The 20,504-nt window shown below is 44.7% G+C and overlaps 1 protein-coding gene across 2 annotated transcripts; it reads right to left on the reverse strand.

Moving 5' to 3' along the window:
- Window positions 1-3,132: 3,132 nt before the first annotated feature.
- On the reverse strand, window positions 3,133-13,396 carry LOC115555410 (kelch-like protein 26). Of its 2 annotated transcripts, none has more exons than XM_030372257.1 (4): window positions 12,457-13,396; window positions 11,613-12,041; window positions 10,337-10,476; window positions 3,133-4,614 (listed from the first exon to the last, which is right to left on the reverse strand). In XM_030372257.1, exons 1-3 carry the CDS (start codon window positions 12,735-12,737, stop codon window positions 10,350-10,352), a joined length of 837 nt encoding a protein of 278 aa, XP_030228117.1. In that variant the 5' UTR covers window positions 12,738-13,396; the 3' UTR covers window positions 3,133-4,614; window positions 10,337-10,349. The 2 variants fall into 2 exon arrangements, with proteins under 2 accessions (XP_030228117.1, XP_030228116.1); XM_030372256.1 differs by having other exon boundaries at window positions 3,133-5,323.
- Between the last annotated feature and the right edge of the window lie 7,108 nt (window positions 13,397-20,504).

Genomic DNA, 20,504 nt, shown 5'->3' on the forward strand with positions numbered 1-20,504 from the left:
TGCGGTATTTATGGTTGTGAGCCATGGCTGTGGTGGGGTTCTCTAGAGACAGCTCAGGAGTTGCGATGTCCCAGCCTATTAACTTCTTGAATCAGAGTCGCAAGGGAAGTTGTATGGTTAGAGATAGAACCGCAAACAGCTAGTTTTGTCACTGCTATAACTTTGAATATTTGTAGATAAGGAAGGGCTTTATAAGTACCCTTGGTTTGTAAATCCTCTACAAAACACTTCAAACACTTTTTAACCTTCATTTTATTTCCTGTTTCATTGTATTCTACTTAAATAAGTATAATATGTAAAGTTTCCTCGTTAAGATCTAAAAATGACTAGACCTATTTTATGCATTATGTTGAGTTGTTTGCTTAAATGATCCCATACTAAGAAGGTTCAAAACCAGAGAAATTATTCAGGGTAAGTTCGATTTTGTTGCATGTCAATGGGGTTGTATGCCCTTTACCCCCAAACTCCAGGGGACAATGTGAGGGTGGACTTCTGGTCGTGTGATGTCCACAGGAGGAGTTTACATTTACGTTTAGGGAATTTAGCAGACGCTTTTATCTAAAGCGACTTACATCGGTAAATACACACAATGACACATCGACGTCAGAGTCAACCATGCAAGGCGACAGACAGCTCGTCAGGAGCAGTTGGGTCTTGCTCAGGGACACATCATCACTCAGCTAGGAGGAGCTGGGGATCGAACTAGCAACCTATAACCTACAAGACAACTGCTCTACCTCCTGAGCTAAGTCTCTGCCCATGAGTTGGAGTGAAGAGAGACCTTGTAGGAGGTCTCCGTTCATTGGCCAGTTCTGGGAGGAAAGCAACACTGGTTTTAGGACCTAGAGCCAGGAGGACATGGACGGCCAATACCGTAATAGGAACTGAAGGGATCCAGAGACTAATTTGGAGCCCTAGTGATCCAGAGTCTAATAACTCAATCCAATGCAGGAAAAGCAGGGAATGTGCCAGAACAGCTGATGACGAGCATACAAGTTGGAAGAATCTACAAACATAACAAATCTGTTAAACCTGCTTGCAAGGTTTGAAAATAATGTTAGATTAACGATAAAAGAGGGTTTCGTGTTTTACAAGTCTTTAACAGCAAGTTCTCCTACTGAGGCCATTTCTGACACATATGCGTTTCCTGAAATTCAAACAGAAATGATTGCTTCCAATGTCTGGGATGGTTGGTCCAACTGATGCAACACTGGGCCAGGACAGTGGAGTCTCCTGGCTGAAAGCTGCCGCTCCAGAACTAGCATCTGTCCCCTGCAGTGTTCACAGAAGCGCTGGCTATAAAGAAAATGCCTGAAGCTCTGAAGACTGTTCTAGATGAAGCTATCAGAGCAGTCCACTTCATCTAAAGCCGCCCCCTTGCGATGATGTTTATTTACAGTTTTATGCAGAGAGATTGGCAGTGACCATTAGCAGCTTCTGTTACACACCAAGGTCAGGTGCCTCTCGAGGGGGGGAGTGCTGATGAGACTTTCTGAATTGAATGATGAGTTGAGGGTTTTTTTTCTCAACACAAAGTTTGAAATCGCACCACACTTCTGTGATTTTGAGTGGTTGACTGAATTGGGATTCCAGGACTCATCCACTCTCTCTGAGGAAAAGCATTGACGATCTGCAATATGGAGTCAGAACAGTCTCATTATTAATGAATGCACAGAGAAGGATTCACAAATGTATTTTGTGATTTATACATAAATTACTCTCTTCTCACAAATACATTTCAATGCACACACAAATGGATATCGGCATGTATAAATGTAAAATAAATCCATAAACAAAAATAAGTTTCGCAAACATATTTCTGATCCACACACAAATATGTCTTGTTTTAAATAAAGGTAATATAAATCCATAAATATATTCATTTAAAAAAGATTTGCAATTTTCATCAAAAATGTATTTGGATGTTGTTACATTTATGTACAAACTGTTAAACTTGAATTTACAAGACGCTTTTCATTTGTGAGCTTGTTTGCATTTGTGTGTGAAACTGTCTGCATTTATGTGTGGATTTTTGAGACTCTCCTGACGTCGCTAGATTCACAAATGCATTTTTTTCAACAAGGAACTCTCTGTAGCCAATCAGATGCCTCCCTCGTTTTCAGCCAATCACATGGCTGCAGTTCCGACCTCTGAGTCCAGCCTCCAAGCCTCCCGGTTCTCTGTCAAATCTCTACTCTCTCGGAAAGAACATGGTTTTTTGAATGATCGTACATAACAATCTCTAGGTGGTGAAGAAGTGAATGCTGCGTCACGACACTTTTTCCATCTAATTTCGACTGGGTTTTGGGATTATCGGTGCCGTTAAAGTAGTAAACGGCACCGACGTAAAAACCCCGTCACAGCAGTCATGTGGTTGACTGAAAACGAGGGAGGCATCTGATTGGCTACAGACTTCCTTGTTGAAAAAAATGCATTTGTGAATCTAGCGACGTCAGGAGAGTCTCAAAAATCCACACATAAATAGACCAGTTCCCACACAAATGCAAGTAAGTTCACAAATGAAAAACGTCTTGTAAATACAAGTTTAACAGTTTGTATATAAATGTTACAACATCCAAATACATTGTGATGAAAATTGCAAATATTTTTTTAATTAATATATTTATGGATTTATATTACATTTATTTAAAACAAGGTACATTTGTGTGTGGATTAGAAATGTGTTTGTGAAACTTATTTTTGTTTATGGATTTATTTTACATTTATACATACCGATATCCATTTATGTGTGCATTGAAATGTATTTGTGGGAAGAGAGTAATTTATATATAAATCACAAAATACATTTGTGAATCCTTCTCTGTGCATTCATTATTAATGAGACTGTTCTGACCCCATAATCTGCAATGTCCAGAATAAGAATAGAAGCGACCATGAAAACAAATGGATATGGGGGCCCGGCAAAACTTTGACTCGTTGGAGATATCTGTATGATGTTGTGACAAAGGAAGAGATGGCTTCTTTGAGACATGTAATTGGCTGAACCAAGGAATAGGGATAGTTATGTATAGGATTTCAACAGTACTTTTTCTTTCAGATACACTTTTTATCGGTTACTGTTCTTTATCGATACTATTATCGTTATAATATAACAATAATAATAATATATCATTTCGGAACAGCATTAGAATTTATTTGTAGTTTAAATATGACATGATGCAGAAACACTAATGTTTCCAACAGCAAAGTTACTACAACATCTAAAATGGAGTAAATGCAGTAACATTTATAATATAATAATATTATCCCTGCTGAGCTAGGGTTAGGGTTGGGATCCCATCCCCCCTCCCACTCTACCGATTCTCAGCAACCAGCTCCTGCTTCAATTACCATTCATCATCTTATCTTAGCGAAACATCAAGGGGCACAATCTCACACAAAGGGCACAATCTACAAACTGTACATACGCTTTATATTATATTTCCTTGTGTACACTGCCCTGTGCCTTTTTAAAGCTTGGGCCCATAAACAATGGCTGTTACGTAGACAATGTAATCATATTGGAAAACGTGCCAGTATCCTTGTTGAGCAATTCCATTAAGTCTGTGCCATGAATCATGCTAGAGGATTACGTCACAATACTGTATACTTGAGCTGCTCAATCTTGTTCTCCAGGTTGTCTGAGACTAGCACTATCCGCTGCTTCTCTTCGGCGCAGGTCTCATTAATCGTCGTCTGTATACCAACATGGGGGGGAAAGCCATTTTTGTGTCACTTTTGCTGGGATACTTCCACATAGCCAGTGAGTACATGCATGGATGTGTTACTTCACTTCTCTACTTAACAATATAAATATTTGATCTGTTTCTACATCCTTTACCGCACGTTTTGATGCGTACGTTTAGATCCTATCTTAAGGAAATGCATGAGTGTGATTCGTTTTATTTTCAGGCATAGTAGAAATTGAATACATAATAGGCATAGGGAAAATGCCTATAACTCATGTTTTTTCTCTTAGTTCAAGTTCAAGTTCAAGATGCTTTATTTATCCCGGGGGAAATTATTGTGCAACAGTTACAATACAAAGGTGGAAAAGTAATACAGGGTTAGAGTCAAAATAGATAAAATAGATGGAAGTAAAATAAGTACAAACTAAATAAGTGAAAAGGAGCGATTAGATAAAAGTGGTATTAGTGGTAAAAGTGGTAAAGTGATAAATAAATATTATAGAAGCAATTGTTGGCAGCATAAATTAACTTAAGTGATTAAATAAATAAATTGGGTAAAAATAATTAAATAAATAAATAAAGTGACATTGGTCTCAGGGCATAGTGTCTCCACGGTCCCTTCTGCAGCCGGAGGTAGTTGCATTAAACAGTCTGATGGCCACAGGAAGAAAAGACTTCCTCTGGCGTTCTGTGTTACACCGGGGGAGGATGAGTCTGTTGCTGAAGGTGCTTCTGCTCGAGGTCAGCACCTGGTGGAGAGGGTGAGCATTGTTGTCCAGGATATTGTGCAGTATACACAGCATCCTCCTCTCAGACACCACCACCAAAGAGTCCACCTGGACCCCCAGGATGGAGCCAGCCTTCCTGATGATCCTACTGATCTTCCTGGCATCTGCTGCCCTCAGCCTGCTGCCCCAGCACACAACTGCAAAAAAGATGGCACTGGCTATCATCGACTGGTAGAACATCCTCAGCATGATGTTACATACTTTGAAAGACCGGAGCTTCCTCAAGAAATAGAGTCAACTCTGGCCCTTCTTGTAAACAGCCTCGGTGTTCTTGGCCCAGTCCAGTTTGTTATCCAGGTATACTCCAAGGTATTTGTAATCCTGGACAACATCCACAGTCACACCGTTGATGGAGATGGGTGTAGGGGCAGATTTCCTCCTGCGGAAATCCACCACCAGCTCCATGCTCCATGCAAATAGCAACCATTATTTTCATTGATATAAAGTTCTTAAAGGGGACCTATTATGCTTTTTCGACTTTTATGACCTATAAACGTTGTTATAATGATTGATAGTCATGTTTAACCATACACAAAAAACAATGTTGATTTCCGGGAAACTCTTCCTCTCATCTGGGCGCTTTCTCTGTCAACGCTCGGTTTCGTCCTTCTCCGCCCCCTCGCCCCCCTCCTGCCAACCCAACTCCGTTGTGATTGGTTACCTTCCTTGAAGCGCGCGAGCAGGCAGTTTGACCAGGCATATGGGGGCGCGGCAGGAGTGCATCTACGTAGATGATTTCCCGGAAGTGAATCGCAAACGTTGTCCTGAGCAGGGCTGGACTGACCATCTGGAATACCGGGCATTGTGGGCCGGCAGCCCTTTTGGGCGACGAGGTGTAAAAAAAATCTGAAAAAAAATATATCGACAGTAGGTGAACCAACTTAGCATTGTTGGCATCGTAAGAGAACCCTTCAATAAGAACAAGACTATTAGTAATTACAATGCTAGATGCTTTATCGGAAAATACTCGGTATCGGCAGATACTCAAGTTCAGGAATCGATATCAGGAAGGAAAAAATTGTAATTTATTCATTACAAATTATATTGATTATGATATCAAATATAAATAAAAAAACATATTTTATTTAGAATAAAAAAATGTATTACACCACAATGGTAATAACTTTTTTCTTGTATTTTATATATTTACTTTATTTTATTCTACGACTGTACATTCCGCAGGCCCCATGACAACCGGAGGTTCCACAACCACCGCAGGCCCCATGATGACCGGAGGTTCCACAACAACCGGAAGTTCCACTACAAACAGAGGTTCTACAACAGCCGGAGGTTCCACTACAATCATAAGATCCACCACAACCGGAGGCTCCACAACAATCGGAGGTTTCGCAACCACCGCAGGCCCCATGACCACCGGAGGTTCCAAAACAACCGGAGGTTCCACTATAAACGGAAGTTCCACTACAACCAGAGGTTCCACTATAAACGGAAGTTCCATTACAACCGGAGGTTCCACAACAGCCGGAGGTTTCCCAACAACCAAGGTCTCCTCTACAATTGGAGGTTCCACAACAACCGGAGGTTCCACAACAACCAGAGGCCAAACAACAACCGGAGGTTCCACTACAATCGGAGGTTCCGCAACAACCGGAGACCCCATGACTACCGGAGGTTCCACAACAGCCGGAGGTTTCCTAACAACCGCAGGCCCAGCAACAACTGGAGTTTCCACTACAACCGGAGGTTCCACTACAACTGTAGGTTTTATGTCAACTTCAGTTCAAGCGACGACCGGTTCTCCTGGTATGTGCACGGAATCCTGTTACAAAACTGTTGCTTTCATGGTTTATCTTTTTAACCAAATCTATCCATATTTTGACAGAACAGGCATATTTTATAAAACATCTTGTAGCACCTTTAAGAAGTAGCTGGTTGTTATCAGGCCTGTTGCACCACACGTCCTTCGTAAATTCATAAATGAAGATATTCCATGTTTGAATTTATTTTCTCCTACCAGTCCTCCCAGTCAAGGCACATGTACAATTCAAGATGATCTCCTATGGAGAAGTCAGCAACGGAACCATAGCTTCACTCCTTGATCAGGTAAGACATCGGACCTCTTACTTGCCTGTGCTATTTTGTAAGATGTATTATCAGTGGGCCATGTTCAACAGCCAATGTAATGCTTTATCTCTTTAACTGATGCCTTATTTTTACCCATTTTCTTTCTCCTCTTAGTTCCTCAGTAGTGAGTTCCCTGCTGGAGAGGTTTACAGGCTCACGGTGAAAAGAATCAAAAGAGTGCCGTAATGAATGCAGTTAATTTCTCACACGTTTACATCAATGAGTTGCGAAAAGAAACCCAACTGGACATCCAAGAAAACGTCACAGTAAAATGTGATCTGAAACTGTATCATACAAAAATGTTTAATAAAAATTAATTAAAAACAATGTAAAGATAAATGTTAAATAATGTACAATGTTAAATAATGTATAACTCAACAGACGAAGAGGTTGTTCTGTTGGTATTTTTTTACCCAATTTACTTCTGAAAATATCAATGTTATCATATCCTTTGGTTATATATATATATATATATATATATATATATATATATATATATATATTATGATAGCTTATATACATATTAGCTTTTATTTAGGTTTTTGCTGGAGGATTGGTCCTCAATGGAAGTCTTCATGGGATCTGGGGGTAGGTTTGCTTACAACTGATGGGAGGAATGATGGAAGATGCCCAGATGGGTCAGAAACGTTTGACTTACTTCTGAAGTCTCAGAATCCCGAAGCTCCATGAATGGATATTTGGACAGTTTTGCGATGTTTCGTCTTACTGCGCAGGAGACATCAATGATGTTCATGTCCCCGAACATGTCTCTTTTCCTTCTCCTACCTTCAAGTTCCTTGCAACAATGCTTTCCCATATAATGTCAACATGGGGATGATCGCGATTCAGTCATAAACCAAGTGACATCCAGATTGATCTTAAACAAATTGTAATATTATAACCGTTTTACATTTTTTTGTTATCACTTAAACCGGCAACAAGGTAATTTATAAGAGACACCAAACTATTAAAACCATTTTTATATCTTGATAATGTCTTACATTAATCTCATCATTTGTGGTCTTGGAGCAACATCTATTGACTGTGGCCACTAGTAACTGTGGCTGCCAAAGTACTTAGACATGCAGGTGGTGTTGTGGTGAATCACATTTACCCCTCAATTAGTCCTGGTGTCACGCCGCGTCCTACTACACGGTCTAACAACCCCATCTAGTGGCAACTTCACGCCACTCTACCTCATTCTTCCGTCACACCTGTCTTCAATCATCAATCTCCACTTCCTACTTCAGCCGGGGATCTCCATCGAGCCGGCGCAAGTTCATCGTTTATAACTACCCAGTTCGTATCGGTCCTACCAGCATTCTCTAGACCCAGTTCAGTGATCCCGTTCTCTTGATAACCCTCTCCCCTCTTCCCTAGTTCTCCGTCCGTCACTCTGCCTACCTGTCGCCAAACCCCTGCCTGCCTGATTACCCGCCTGTCGCCGAATCCTTGCCTGCCTGCCTGCCTGACGTCGAGTCCTTGCCTGTCTGACTGCCTGCCTGATGCTGAACCCTCGCCTGCCTGACTACCCGCCTGTCGCCGAGTCCTTGCCTTCCTGACTGACTCCCTGTTGCCGAACCCTCACCTGCCTGACTACCGCTTGCTTCGCCCCAGCTTGTCACCTACCCCGTGTCCCAATAAACCCTGTTCATAAACTGGCCAACATGGACCCAGCTGATACAGAGGCATTCTGGCAGATGATCCCCCGCCAGGGGACTCTCCTGGGTCAACACGACCAGGTCCTGCAGGAGATCACCTCCAACCTCCGTGAGTTGTCCATATCGGTACACTCCCAGCTCCCCGACACCCCGGAACCACCAGTCCCAGTCCCGGGTGCATCGGCTTCTTCCCGGGAGCCGTTCATTCCAGCTCCCGAACGCTACGAAGGGGATCCTGTCGGTCCTTTCTTCTTACATTTACATTTACATTCAGGGCATTTAGCAGACGCTTTTATCCAAAGCGACTTAAAATAAGTACATTTGTCATAAGAAGTGCATCAATATATCGCTGTCGGTACAGAAAGGATGTTCATAGAACCAAGTGCAAGTACCACAATCGCTAGGTTAATCAATTCCCCGTATTACAGACATGATAGCAGCTGCTGCAGTTGCTACACAGTTAAGTGCTACAATACAATACAATACACTACAATGCAGTGTACAATGGTGGTCAGAAGAGGAAAGGTGGCTATGCAGAGTCGAGGTGAACTCTGAACAGGTGAGTCTTGAGTCCTTTTCGGAAGATAGTGAGCGACTCTGCGGTCCTGAGAGCGGCAGGGAGCTCGTTCCACCACTGAGGCCCCAAAACCGAGAAAAGATGTGACTTTGCTGATCGACCTTTGCTAGCTCTTAGCGATGGTGGTTCCAGTCGTCCAGCTGAGGTAGTCGAGCGGAAGGATCGAGCAGGGGTGTGTGGCTTTAGCAATGCTTGGAGGTAGGCAGGGGCAGTTCCATCGACTGCCTTGTATGCCAGTACCATCGTCTTAAATTTGATGCGAGCTACTACAGGGAGCCAGTGGAGGTCCCGGAAGAGGGGGGTCACATGGGAGAACTTTGGTAGGTTGAACACGAGGCGCGCTGCCGCATTTTGGATGCGCTGCAAAGGTTTAATCGCAGAGGCAGGAAGTCCAGCCAGGAGTGAGTTGCAGTAGTCGAGGCGGGAGATGACCAGTGATTGGACTAGAAGCTGAGCTGCTTCCCTTGTGAGGAAGGGCCGGATTCTGCGGATGTTGTAAAGTGCAAATCTGCAGGATCGGGCGACCGCAGTGATGTTTGCAGTGCAGCATAACTGGTTGTCCAATACCACACCGAGGTTTCTGGCAGTTGGAGAGGGAGATACAGTAATGTTCTCGACGGTGACCACTAAGTCCATGTGTGGGCAGTCTTTCCCTGGGATTAGGAGAAGCTCGGTTTTGTTGAGGTTAAGCCTCAGGTGATGGGCAGTTGTCCAGGTGCTGACATCCGCCAGACATTCCGATATGCGTGTTGCAATTAGGGTTTTCGCAGATGAGGGGAAAGAGAGAAATAGCTGAGTGTCGTCAGCAGGGCCGTTGCACCAAATCCTGGGCCCTGCATACATGAGGTACTGATGGGCCCCCCCCCCCGAATTCCCCCTACCAGCCCCCTGCGCTGAATTATTGACGGGGGGGGGGGGGGGTGTAGAGAACAATTGTTGACGGGGGGGGGGGGGGGGGTAAAGAACAATTGTTGACGGGGTCGGGGGGGGTAGAGAACAATTGTTGACGGGGGGGGGGGGGGGGGGGAGGAAGAGACGTGGCCGTGTGCGACTCCCTAACACTACGATTCATTTATTTTTTTTAATTGCCATGGGCCCCCCCACGACTGCCTCACTTTCCCCCGCAGTCCGTCGGCCCTGGTCGTCAGCATAGCAGTGATAGGAAAAGCCGTGTGATGCAATTACCGAGCCCAGAGACCTTGTATAGAGGGAGAACAGAAGAGGCCCCAGTACAGAGCCTTGAGGGACACCAGTTTCGAGCGTGCAAGGTTTGGACAAGGAGCCATTCCTTGTCACTTGATAGGTGCGGTTCGTCAGGTAGGATGTGAACCAGGAAAGAGCAGATTCAGCAATTCTAAGTGCTTCTTCAGTGCTCTCTGGTGTTCGAGCTACAGCCCCAGAACTACCCTACTGACAAGTCACGGACCGCATTCCTGATCGACTCCTTGCGAGGTGAGTCAGGGAGTCAAACCCTCTAGCCCACTACCCTACCCCCATATTCATAGTGAAACATATATTGTACTCGTCAACACTTACATGTCTCGATGGCTCAGTTTTGTTTTCCATGTGTCGAACCAGAACCTCTGCAGAGGCAGAATCCCCCTGGCTTGGCCATGTTAGTTTGAGCTTGTGGTCGGACCACAAGGCGGCCATTTTCACCGTTTCTGGAAGCTTCACTACGGTTGTGGAGAATGAACAGAGGTTATAAAGTGAACACAGCGGTGTGTCGGCCATTGTGATCATGTAACGCCGTTCATTTGATATAAGTGTTATATATCAAGTGTTAAGTGCACATAATTCACACACTCATACAAACAGGCAGTGTAATTCCCGCACATTGCCACAAACCAAGTTGCAATGCCAACACATACCCAAAAGAGAGCAGCATATAGACACATTCGGGTATCCAGGAGGCGGGACTTCAGCATCATGCTTAGCCAATCAGAGCACATAACTGAGTCCACGCCTGCCCAGTAGATAAGTCACAACACATAGCCCAGGGGGCTAGAACGCTCTAGGTAACGCATCTATCATATGCCCTACTAAGTGTATCTCCACGTGTGCATAATACAATTCCTCTCCTTTTGCTTCATAGAGACTAGACTAAACCTTTACCAAATAAAGTGATTTAAAGCGATCCTGACTCAGCAGACTTTTTCCAAAAAGAACACAGCAGTGTTAACACTGTTGTTTATGTGCCTTGTCTTCCTACTGGTTTATTCACCAGACTGGTGAACAAAACCGAAAAAAGGCCTGGGCTGTGTAATGTCATTGTTGATCCCAGGGTAGAAGACAAAATGAACACCACACCACAAGCCCAGCCTGATGCTGCTATCCATTTGGATGGTACGCTGGTACGAACGAGCAGCTTCAGCGAGAACGTGACGTATTTCCCTTGCTCCAGCCTCCCAGTTTGCCATTTGTTTTTCTGTCGAGCCACGAGGGGAAGTAGTAGCAGGCTATTCATCATTAGCAACATAGCCTCTTTAGCAAACCAGCTTGAAAACACAACTTTACATTGAATTGCACACAAAGCAAGACCGTGCAATGCATTAATTGGTGACCGGATTAAAGCAGCAATGAAATCAAGTGTGTAAGAGGATTTAACAACGACATTAAAACCATCAACGTGGTACAAATACAAAGAAAATACATCTCAACCCACATTAACTATGGGAGCAGCCATCTTCTTTGCGAGTTGTACAGCTCTGCTCGCTCTACTTTGAAAGCGACGAGATACTACGACCAAAAGGGGGCGTGCCTCAGTGAAATGCCGCAAGAAAGCTGGGAGATTTGCGACTTTACCGCTTACATGATTGCGGCGTGGAAGAGGTCGATCTCGTTGCAGTTCCGCAGCTTGTTGCTGCGCAGGAAGAAGACCAGCCGCTCGAGGGGGATGTGCAGGAAGTCGTCCTCGGCGGCGATCTGCAGGAAGTGGCGAAAGGTGAAGGCGTCCACCGACTCCTTGAGCGAGGCCAGGTTGAAGGAGCTGGCCATCTGGCCGATGTTCAGGCACGTCTCCACGCTCATGGCCGACTTGAGGTACTCCTCGCAGAGCTCCACCACGGGGACCATCTGCAGGAACACGGCCGCCCCCAGGACGTCCTGGATGCAGTCCAGGTCCAGGGTGACCTCCGAGCTGTAGGCGAAGTCGATGATGTGCTTGAGCCCCCGGGCGGACAGGCCCTGGAGCTCAATGGTGTCCTGGTTCGATTCCCTCATGCCTCCAGTGAACATTGCTCTGCGGATCAAACAGCACGATTAGGAAGACTCCCTGGGCATACAAGCAAAATGGACTGAAAATGGACTGCATTTATGCAGCGCTTTTCTAACCAGTGGCCGCTCAAAGCGCTCTAATCACGCACACATTCACGGCGGTATCGACCATGCTAGGCGACAGCCAGCTCGTCGGGAGCAGTGAGGGTTAAGTGTCTTGCTCAGGGACACCTCCATACTCGAGGAGCCGGGGATCGAACTAGCAACCTTTCGGTTACTACAGCCAACCCGCTCTGCCTCCTGGGCTACGTGCCACCCCAAAATGTTAAAAGGTTAAATATCATGGCAGCAGTATCATGGCAGCAGTTGTGAGTGTGATTAGCCGTTAAATATACGAGCAAACTTTGTCATACACACAAAACACATTGTATACACGGTACCGGAAGTAGTCGCTGCAGGAGGCCAGCACGGCCTTGTGCACCTGGAAGCGCTCCTCTTTGACGGCCAGCACCACGTCCAGCAGCTGGCCCCGGGTCCGGAGGGCGGCCAGGCCCTGCAGCAGCAGGGCGCTGTGGGTCGGGGCGGAGAAGGTGCAGCGCAGCACGCTGTGCTTGTCAGCCATACTGCAGGGACCACAGAACGGCCGGCTCAGGGGGAGCAGCGGTGTGATGGCATGGGAGGCCGGCTCCAACGCAGACTGAATTAGGGCTGGGCGATTCATCTCACTTTGTTTGATTCGATTATTATTTTAATTTTTTCATTCAATATTTTTTAGGAACAGCTGGATACAATATTTTAGATTTGAACATTTTCTATTTGACCATTATGTGTATTTTTTTAAAAGGCGAAATTTCAAAGTTCTCAGTTTCAAAGTGTTTTGGAGGAGAGACATGCGGAATACATACATCATGTTTTCAAACTCAAAAGTAATCGTGATTTCAATATTATTGACTATTATGATTTTTTCCATAATCGAGCAGCCATAGACTGAATCCCTCCAAGGGGATTAGTAGGGTATATCTAACACACACACAACCATTTTCTTTATTGGGTCGGTATGCATTACATCTGCACGATTGTTGCCCATCAGAGCACTTTATGAATTGTATAGGAATAAAGTTACATGATCCAATGGTGGAGTCATTATATTGTATTCTTGGGTAGCAGCGGTGGGTGTCCCCCTTACCTTGCCAGAGTTATTGCCATGTCCTACCGGTTAAGCAAGACCTGTACCTTTCTAGACTATTGTGGCAGAAGTTATTGAAATGTTTAAGTGCTAGACTGTGCTAGGTTTTATGTGTACATATTTAAGTAAATATTACTTTGTGAAATTGGATAGGGGATGTCAGGGAAACTTTCCAAACATCACTTCCATAATGTTTAGACTTTTAAAAGCATTTGGATTTAGATTTAGAAATGGTGAGTTGTCCGGTATGTCATTCCTGTCTATTCACAGTCGGAGCTCCATGCATACAGTGGTTTTCATAGGGATTTAATAACCATGTATCACAACATAACAGCCATGATGACAGCTCTTCCCCGTGGGGGTAACTTGTTCAATGTATCCAGTTGTTTTAACCTCTAAACTATCCCCTCCTTCATTCCAATGAAGCTTCAGACCTGTACTTTTTGAGCTCCGAGTTCGACTTTGCATAAATTACATTCAAACCGGACAACTTACCGGAGCCTCGTAGTTCTGATCGTTTGGAACGACCCATTCTGATCACATGACGGACAGACCGTGCCAATTGAGCTCCGATTGCATTCAGTCTCGATTGCTCAGCCCTGTCCTGCTTCTTCACTTATTATTTGACTTTTCTGATCCGAATTCTGACCACTCAAATATGATAAATGATTAATGATGATTAATAATAATATCGTGTTTCCAATATCTGCAACATAGATATTTTAATAGGAATGATTGAACATTGAACAAGAGGTTAAAAAATAACCAATTACCAGTTTTCAAAGCATACGATTTCAATTTATGATTTCAAAGGATTTCAATAGTCTTTCAAATGATCATTATGCAATATTTATGCTTCCAAAAATATATAGGCCTAGGCCTATATTAAAAGGAAACTTAAATCACGAATAATGTAATAACCAAAAACGAATAACTTGTAAAAAAAAATATAGATACATTTGAAACGATAACCCTACACCCCTCAACTAGCCCATAGTGTATCTCAAACACAAATATTGGGGACACAGCGGGCACAGGACAAACGCTCCTAAAGGGACATTTTAAAATGACGTCACCATGTTTAGGGCGATCGAATTACCACAATCATAACACAAAACAATATCAATCAAATGCACCGTTTTCCCATAGGCGACGACAAAGCCTTGTCGCACATCTATCCCCCAAGCCCATTAAACTATTACCATCATGGGACAGGCAGTGACTTCCAGTCCCACCACACCTGGGGCTCCCCGTACCTCTGCAGAACCACCACGGAACACATGGGAACGCGTTACGAACGCATGTCAAACAGTACAAGCAGTACGTGCTCAGGTAGGCCACACATCCTCGACATTTCCTGTAATCTGCGGTGCTGCCGAACCCGGGTTTGCACAACTCCCACAGAGCCACTCCACGGTTCGCACGCTTCGTCCTCACCTGGGGCCTCATGTACTAAGGTTGCGTACGCACAAAAACGTGGCGTACGTCCTTTTCCACGCTCACGTTCAGATGTACAAAACGTGAAATGACCGTAAAAATGTGCGGTCCCCACGCCAGCTCCAGAGCTGTCGTACGCACGTTTCTACAGCTATTGTTCCTTTGGCGACACTTAGAGGTGACGCTGGGAAACTGGGAAAAAAGGTGAAAACCATGACTCATCAGAGTGATTTGCACATCACAGACACACGAATGAACGATTAACACACCTTGCAATTATATGGGTGGCTATAAAAGCATGCGCAATGGATGAAGAAAATTGTTTTAAAAATGGCTGCGTTAGCGTTGTTAGAGGACATCGCAAATGGTCAAATCCGAAGGGAACGTATATTTAGGGAACGCGAGGATTTACTCGCAAATGATGATGATTGGCTCATGAGCCGATTTCGTTTCCCCAGGCCAGTATTACTGGAGCTGTGCGCAGAGCTGCGGCCGGCCCTAGAGCGCCACACAGCCAGGAGCCAGGGGTTGTCCGTGCCCACACAGGTGCTGACCACGCTGGGGTTCCTGGCAACAGGGGCCTTCCAGCGGGAGCTGGCCGATCGGTCAGGAGTGTGCCAGTCCACCCTGAGCCGAGCCATGCCAGCTATGTGGGACGGAATCATCATATGAGATTAATATGAGTCCAGACAGACCGGCCTCATATGCATTAATGCATTAATATGAGATAATTAATGCATTCAAAGCCGAGCCACGCCGCCTCGCCCTGTGAATTCAGTTGCAGCGCAAATATAGCAGCAAATACGTTACATTCTTAACCCAGCAGCGGTGTTGTTCAGATACTGATTAAATGGGTTTGTTAACCATGCGTAATAGTATGGCTCCATGAGTATGCGCACACGTTCTATGTGTTCTTCATCTCTGGGCACTGCGTCCATTTATGTTTTGCAGCGGTTGCATTTGTTCTCTGTTAAAATACATGGTTAATGTATTATTTTGGAGTTAATAAATTTGAAAAAAAAAAACAGGAACACCACTAGTTTCTGGCTACGCCACTGGTGTCACCGATCAAAGCGGCCACTCTCAAATCGAAGGGGGAGAGTTCCCCCACTCCCGTCCCCCCTCCTGTTGCGGTCACGCTTCGGCGGTGGGCAGAAACCCTCCGCTTCGCCTCCACCTTGAGGTCTGACCACTTTTTTTTAATTTCAGAGTGTGTGCGCTGCTGAGACCCCACTGCATTGACGGCCTCGCAAACACGCTCCCACTCACTTCTCTTTTGTTTTGCATTTATCCCTGTTGACAGGGTTCCAAATAGCATATGCTTGCGCATTTCTACCTCGTGGAGCAAAATCTCGAGCTCAGACTCCGTGAAGTTTCGTTTTTTGCCTCTGTTCATGGTGCCAGGTGATCGGATTAAGAGGTGAATCTCAGGTCCAGAGGCCTATATAAATGAAATTGCATATTTAAATGAGGGCGTGGACAGGGAGGAGTTTGGCACCTCGGCATGTGCGCTCAATTCCACGTTGATCGAGATGTACGAAAGAAACGTGCTTGGATCCATGCGTTCGCACACTTTGATACATCTGAATTTATTTGTGCGTAAGACAGTTTCTGGGTTTTGGCGTACGCCAAGTTTCAGTATGAAATCCACGCAGGTCTTAGTACATGAGGCCCCTGGGGTCTCATTTATAACCGTTGCGTACGCACAAAACGGGGCTGAAATTGGCGTACGTGACTTTCCACGCCAAGGTTGTGATCTATAAAAAACCAACTTCACGGGAAAATGTGCGCAGCCCTAAGCAAACTCTGACCCATGCGTACGCATGGTTTGGAGGAAAAGGAGAATTGGCGACACAGATGGTGTGGTGGTGAACTGAAGTCAGACCGAAGAATTGTAGAGTGAGAAGAACGATTATGTTTTATCATCGCCCTTCATAAATTTAATTTCAACCCGTATCATGCGTTAAATCCTAATCCTAATCAACTGCGTTATTTCTCAGTTATTACTCCAGAAACATAAAAAAAAATTCTCTATATTTAATCCCGTCACTCCATACTGTGCACTGACGGCGCGACTGCATGGAATAAAGCATCTGCCCAACATTTGTCAATAACATAATATTTGTATGTGACACTGTAAACACATAATCAAATGTCAATTAAATCCCAAGTGTGGAAAACCAAGCCACACTCCTCATCACAAACGTTGTCCGTTACTCTTGATGCTTTTCATGACAAATCACGCATTAAAAAGGGGTTATGTTCAAGAACATTTTACGTGGGTGATTACAAACTGATTATCCAAGGTGTTCTCGGTCAGTCTTATTACCGTAACCCTATAAATACAGAGGTCTGCGCCGTGGTAATGCTGCACTATAGGGCACTTCAGGCGGACCATGCAAATGGCAGGATTCGGAGGGAGAGGGTATTTAGGGACCATAACAATTTATTGGTAGGCTACATAAAAATATGTAACTCTACGTCAGACCACTTCTTTTTTAATTCTGGGACTGTGCGCTCCGTGCTACTGACAGAGTTCACTGCTGCAGCAACATGTTGCCACTCACTCTGCTTTTTGTTGTTGGCGATCCCAATCCCGTGACCGCCGAACAAAACTACCTTTCGGGCCTCCATCTCACCCACAAGTGTCTCCACTTCAACCTCCGTGAAATTTCGCTTTTTTGCTTTTCTCAGTACTTCGGCCATTGTTTCCGACAAGACATAATACTTGCATCTGAGTCTGTTTTATATGCAGATCGAATTCATAAGGTCATTTGCATTGACCATTTATGGTTAAAAAGGGGCGTGTACAGGGCGGAACGTGAAGCTGATTCAGCTGCGCACACTTGTAGGCACTCTGTGATTTATAAAGCAAACATTGCGTACGGTGGGCGTACGCAGGGTTTTATAAATCGGAATATTTTTTGGCGCACGCAAAACTTGGCTTCTGGGCGTACGCACATTTTTAGTAACGATCCCACGCACAGTTTTATAAATGAGACCCCTGTTCTGTGGATGATTCGAGGTAAAATCCCCACCATCCGACTCCGCCATCTTCGATCACACAGGGCATTTCCAAGCGTAGGCCCTATCAGCGGAAGCTCAATGACATAATTGCCGCATTCATGATTCATGAAGCGCATCCACTCATCCTTTTAGCGAGCCGTCAACCAGAACCACCCAGCGGGAATGTTGTTGCTCTCGACCGGACGCGGGGATGACCTGCGCTGGGCTCCAAGGCTGCAGACGGAGCATACGTCACTGGAGCGCAACTCCTTATTAGTGACGTGTACCGGTTTATTAATGTTTATCTTTTGCAGGGGTTTGCATGTGTTGCATGATTCGTTGTTTTCTGCATGCTGTTTATCGCAATAACAATAAATATGTATATGCGTTAAAGTGTCACAGCCCCGCCCATGTTATGGAAGTCACATTCAGCTGGGGTCTCATTTATAAAACTGTGCGTAGGATCGTTACTAAAAATGTGCGTACGCCCAGAAGCCAAGTTTTGCGTGCGCCAAAAAATATTCAGATTTATAAAACACTGCGTACGCACACTTGTACGCAATCTTTGCTTTATAAATCACATACTGACTATAATTGTGCGCAGCTGAATCAGCTTCACGTTCCGCCCTCTACACGCCCCTTTTTAACCATAAATGGTCAATGCAAATGACCTCATGAATGCGATCTGCATATAAAACAGACTCAGATGCCGGTATTATGTCTTGTTGGAAACAATGGCAGAAGTACTGAGAAAATCAAAAAAGCGAAATTTCACGGAGGTTGAAGTGGAGACACTTGTGGGTGAGATGGAGGCCCGAAAGGTAGTTTTGTTCGGCGGTCACGGGATTGGAATCGCCAACAACAAAAAGCAGAGTGAGTGGCAACATGTTGCTGCAGCAGTGAACTCTGTCAGTAGCACGGAGCGCACAGTCCCAGAATTAAAAAAGAAGTGGTCTGACATAGAGTTACATATTTTTATGTAGCCTACCAATAAATCGTTATGGTCCCTAAATACCCTCTCCCTCCGAATCCTGCATGGTCCGCCAGAAGTGCCATATGTTGCAGCATTACCACGGCGCTCACCTCTGTATTTATAGGGTTACGGTAATAAGACTGACGAGAACGCCTTGGATAATCAGTTTGTAATTACCCACGTAAAATGTTCTTGAACATAACCCCTTTTTAATGCCTGATTTGTCATGAAAAGCATCAAGAGTAACGGACAACGATTGTGATGAGTGTGGCTTGGTTTTTCACACTTGGGATTTAATTGACATTTGATCATGTGTTTACAGTGTCACATAAAAATATTATGTTATTGACACATGTTGGACAGATGCTTTATTCCATGCAGTCGCGCCGTCAGTGGACAGTATGGAGTGACGGGATTAAATATAGAGAATTTCTTTTTATTTCTATTCTAAGGAGATATTTCTGGAGTTATAACTGAGAAATAACGCAGTGGACTTAAATTATTCTGATTAGGATTTAACGCATGATACGGGTTGAAATTAAATTGATGAAGGGCGATGATAAAACATAATCGTTCTTCTCACTCTGCAATTCTTCGGTCTGACTTCAGTTCACCACCACACCGTCTGTGTCGCCAATTCTCCTTTTCCTCCAAACCATGCGTACGCATGGGTCAGAGTTTGCTTAGGGCTGCGCACATTTTCCCGTCAAGTTGGTTTTTTATAGATCACAACCTTGGCGTGAAAAGTCACGTACGCAACTTTCAGCCCCGTTTTGTGCGTACGCAACGGTTATAAATGAGACCCCTGGGGCCTCATGTACTAAGACTTGCGTGGATTTCATACTGAAACTTGGCGTACGCCAAAACCCAGAAACTGTCTTACGCACAAATAAATTCAAATGTATCAAAGTGTGCGAACGCATGGATCCAAGCACGTTTCTTTTGTACATCTCGATCAACGTGGAATTGAGCGCACATGCCGAGGTGCCAAACTCCTCCCTGTCCACGCCCTCATTTAAATATGCAATTTCATTTAAATAGGCCTCTGGACCTGAGATTCACCTCTTAATCCGATCACCTGGCACCATGAACAGAGGCAAAAAACGAAACTTCACGGAGTCTGAGCTCGAGATTTTGCTCCACGAGGTAGAAATGCGCAAGCATATGCTATTGGAACCCTGTCAACAGGGATAAATGGAAAACAAAAGAGAAGGGAGTGGGAGTGTGTTTGCGAGGCCGTCAATGCAGTGGGGTCTCAGCAGCGCACACACTCTGAAATTAAAAAAAAGTGGTCAGACCTCAAGGTGGAGGTGAAGCGGAGGGTTTCTGCCCACCGCCGAAGCGTGACCGCAACAGGGGGGACGGGAGTGGGGGAACTCTCCCCCTTCGTTTGAGAGTGGCCGCTTTGATCGGTGACACAGCTCTCACCGGAGTGGTGGGAGCCCATGAAGGGGACGCCGATCATCCCCAAGGTAAATATGCTGATGTCATAAATGCTGTAATTATACTGGTCATACAATTGGCTGCTTGCAATACACATAAGTCGCGCGTTAAGATGCCAGGATATTAAAGACTTTGACTCGTGTTTATTAACTTAATTTTTTTATTTTTGAATAGACAAGCAAGGAGAGGGCACGGATTCGGATTTGACCATTTGCGATGTCCTCTAACAACGCTAACGCATCCATTTTTAAAACAATTTTCTTCATCCATTGCGCATGCTTTTATAGCCACCCATATAATTGCAAGGCGTGTTAATTGTTCATTAGTGTGTCTCTGATGTGCAAATCACTCTGAGTCATTGTTTTCACCTTTTTTCCCAGTTTCCCAGCGTCACCTCTAAGTGTCGCCAAAGGAACAATAGCTGTAGAAACGTGCGTACGACA

The sequence above is a fragment of the Gadus morhua genome, chromosome 12, assembly GCF_902167405.1.
Source record: "Gadus morhua chromosome 12, gadMor3.0, whole genome shotgun sequence".
Lineage (NCBI taxonomy): Eukaryota > Metazoa > Chordata > Actinopteri > Gadiformes > Gadidae > Gadus > Gadus morhua.

What these genes read in the sequence shown, in the direction of transcription:
- LOC115555410 (XM_030372257.1), bottom strand. Translation starts at nt 12,737, where the DNA reads ATGAATCGCCCAGCCCTAATTCAGTCTGCGTTGGAGCCGGCCTCCCAT. An exon ending in TCCTGCAGCGACTACTTCCG is followed by an intron (nt 12,042 to 12,456) that starts GTACCGTGTATA and finishes TTTGATCCGCAG; the next exon opens with AGCAATGTTCACTGGAGGCA. An exon ending in CTCTTCCACGCCGCAATCAT is followed by an intron (nt 10,477 to 11,612) that starts GTAAGCGGTAAA and finishes CCACAACCGTAG; the next exon opens with TGAAGCTTCCAGAAACGGTG.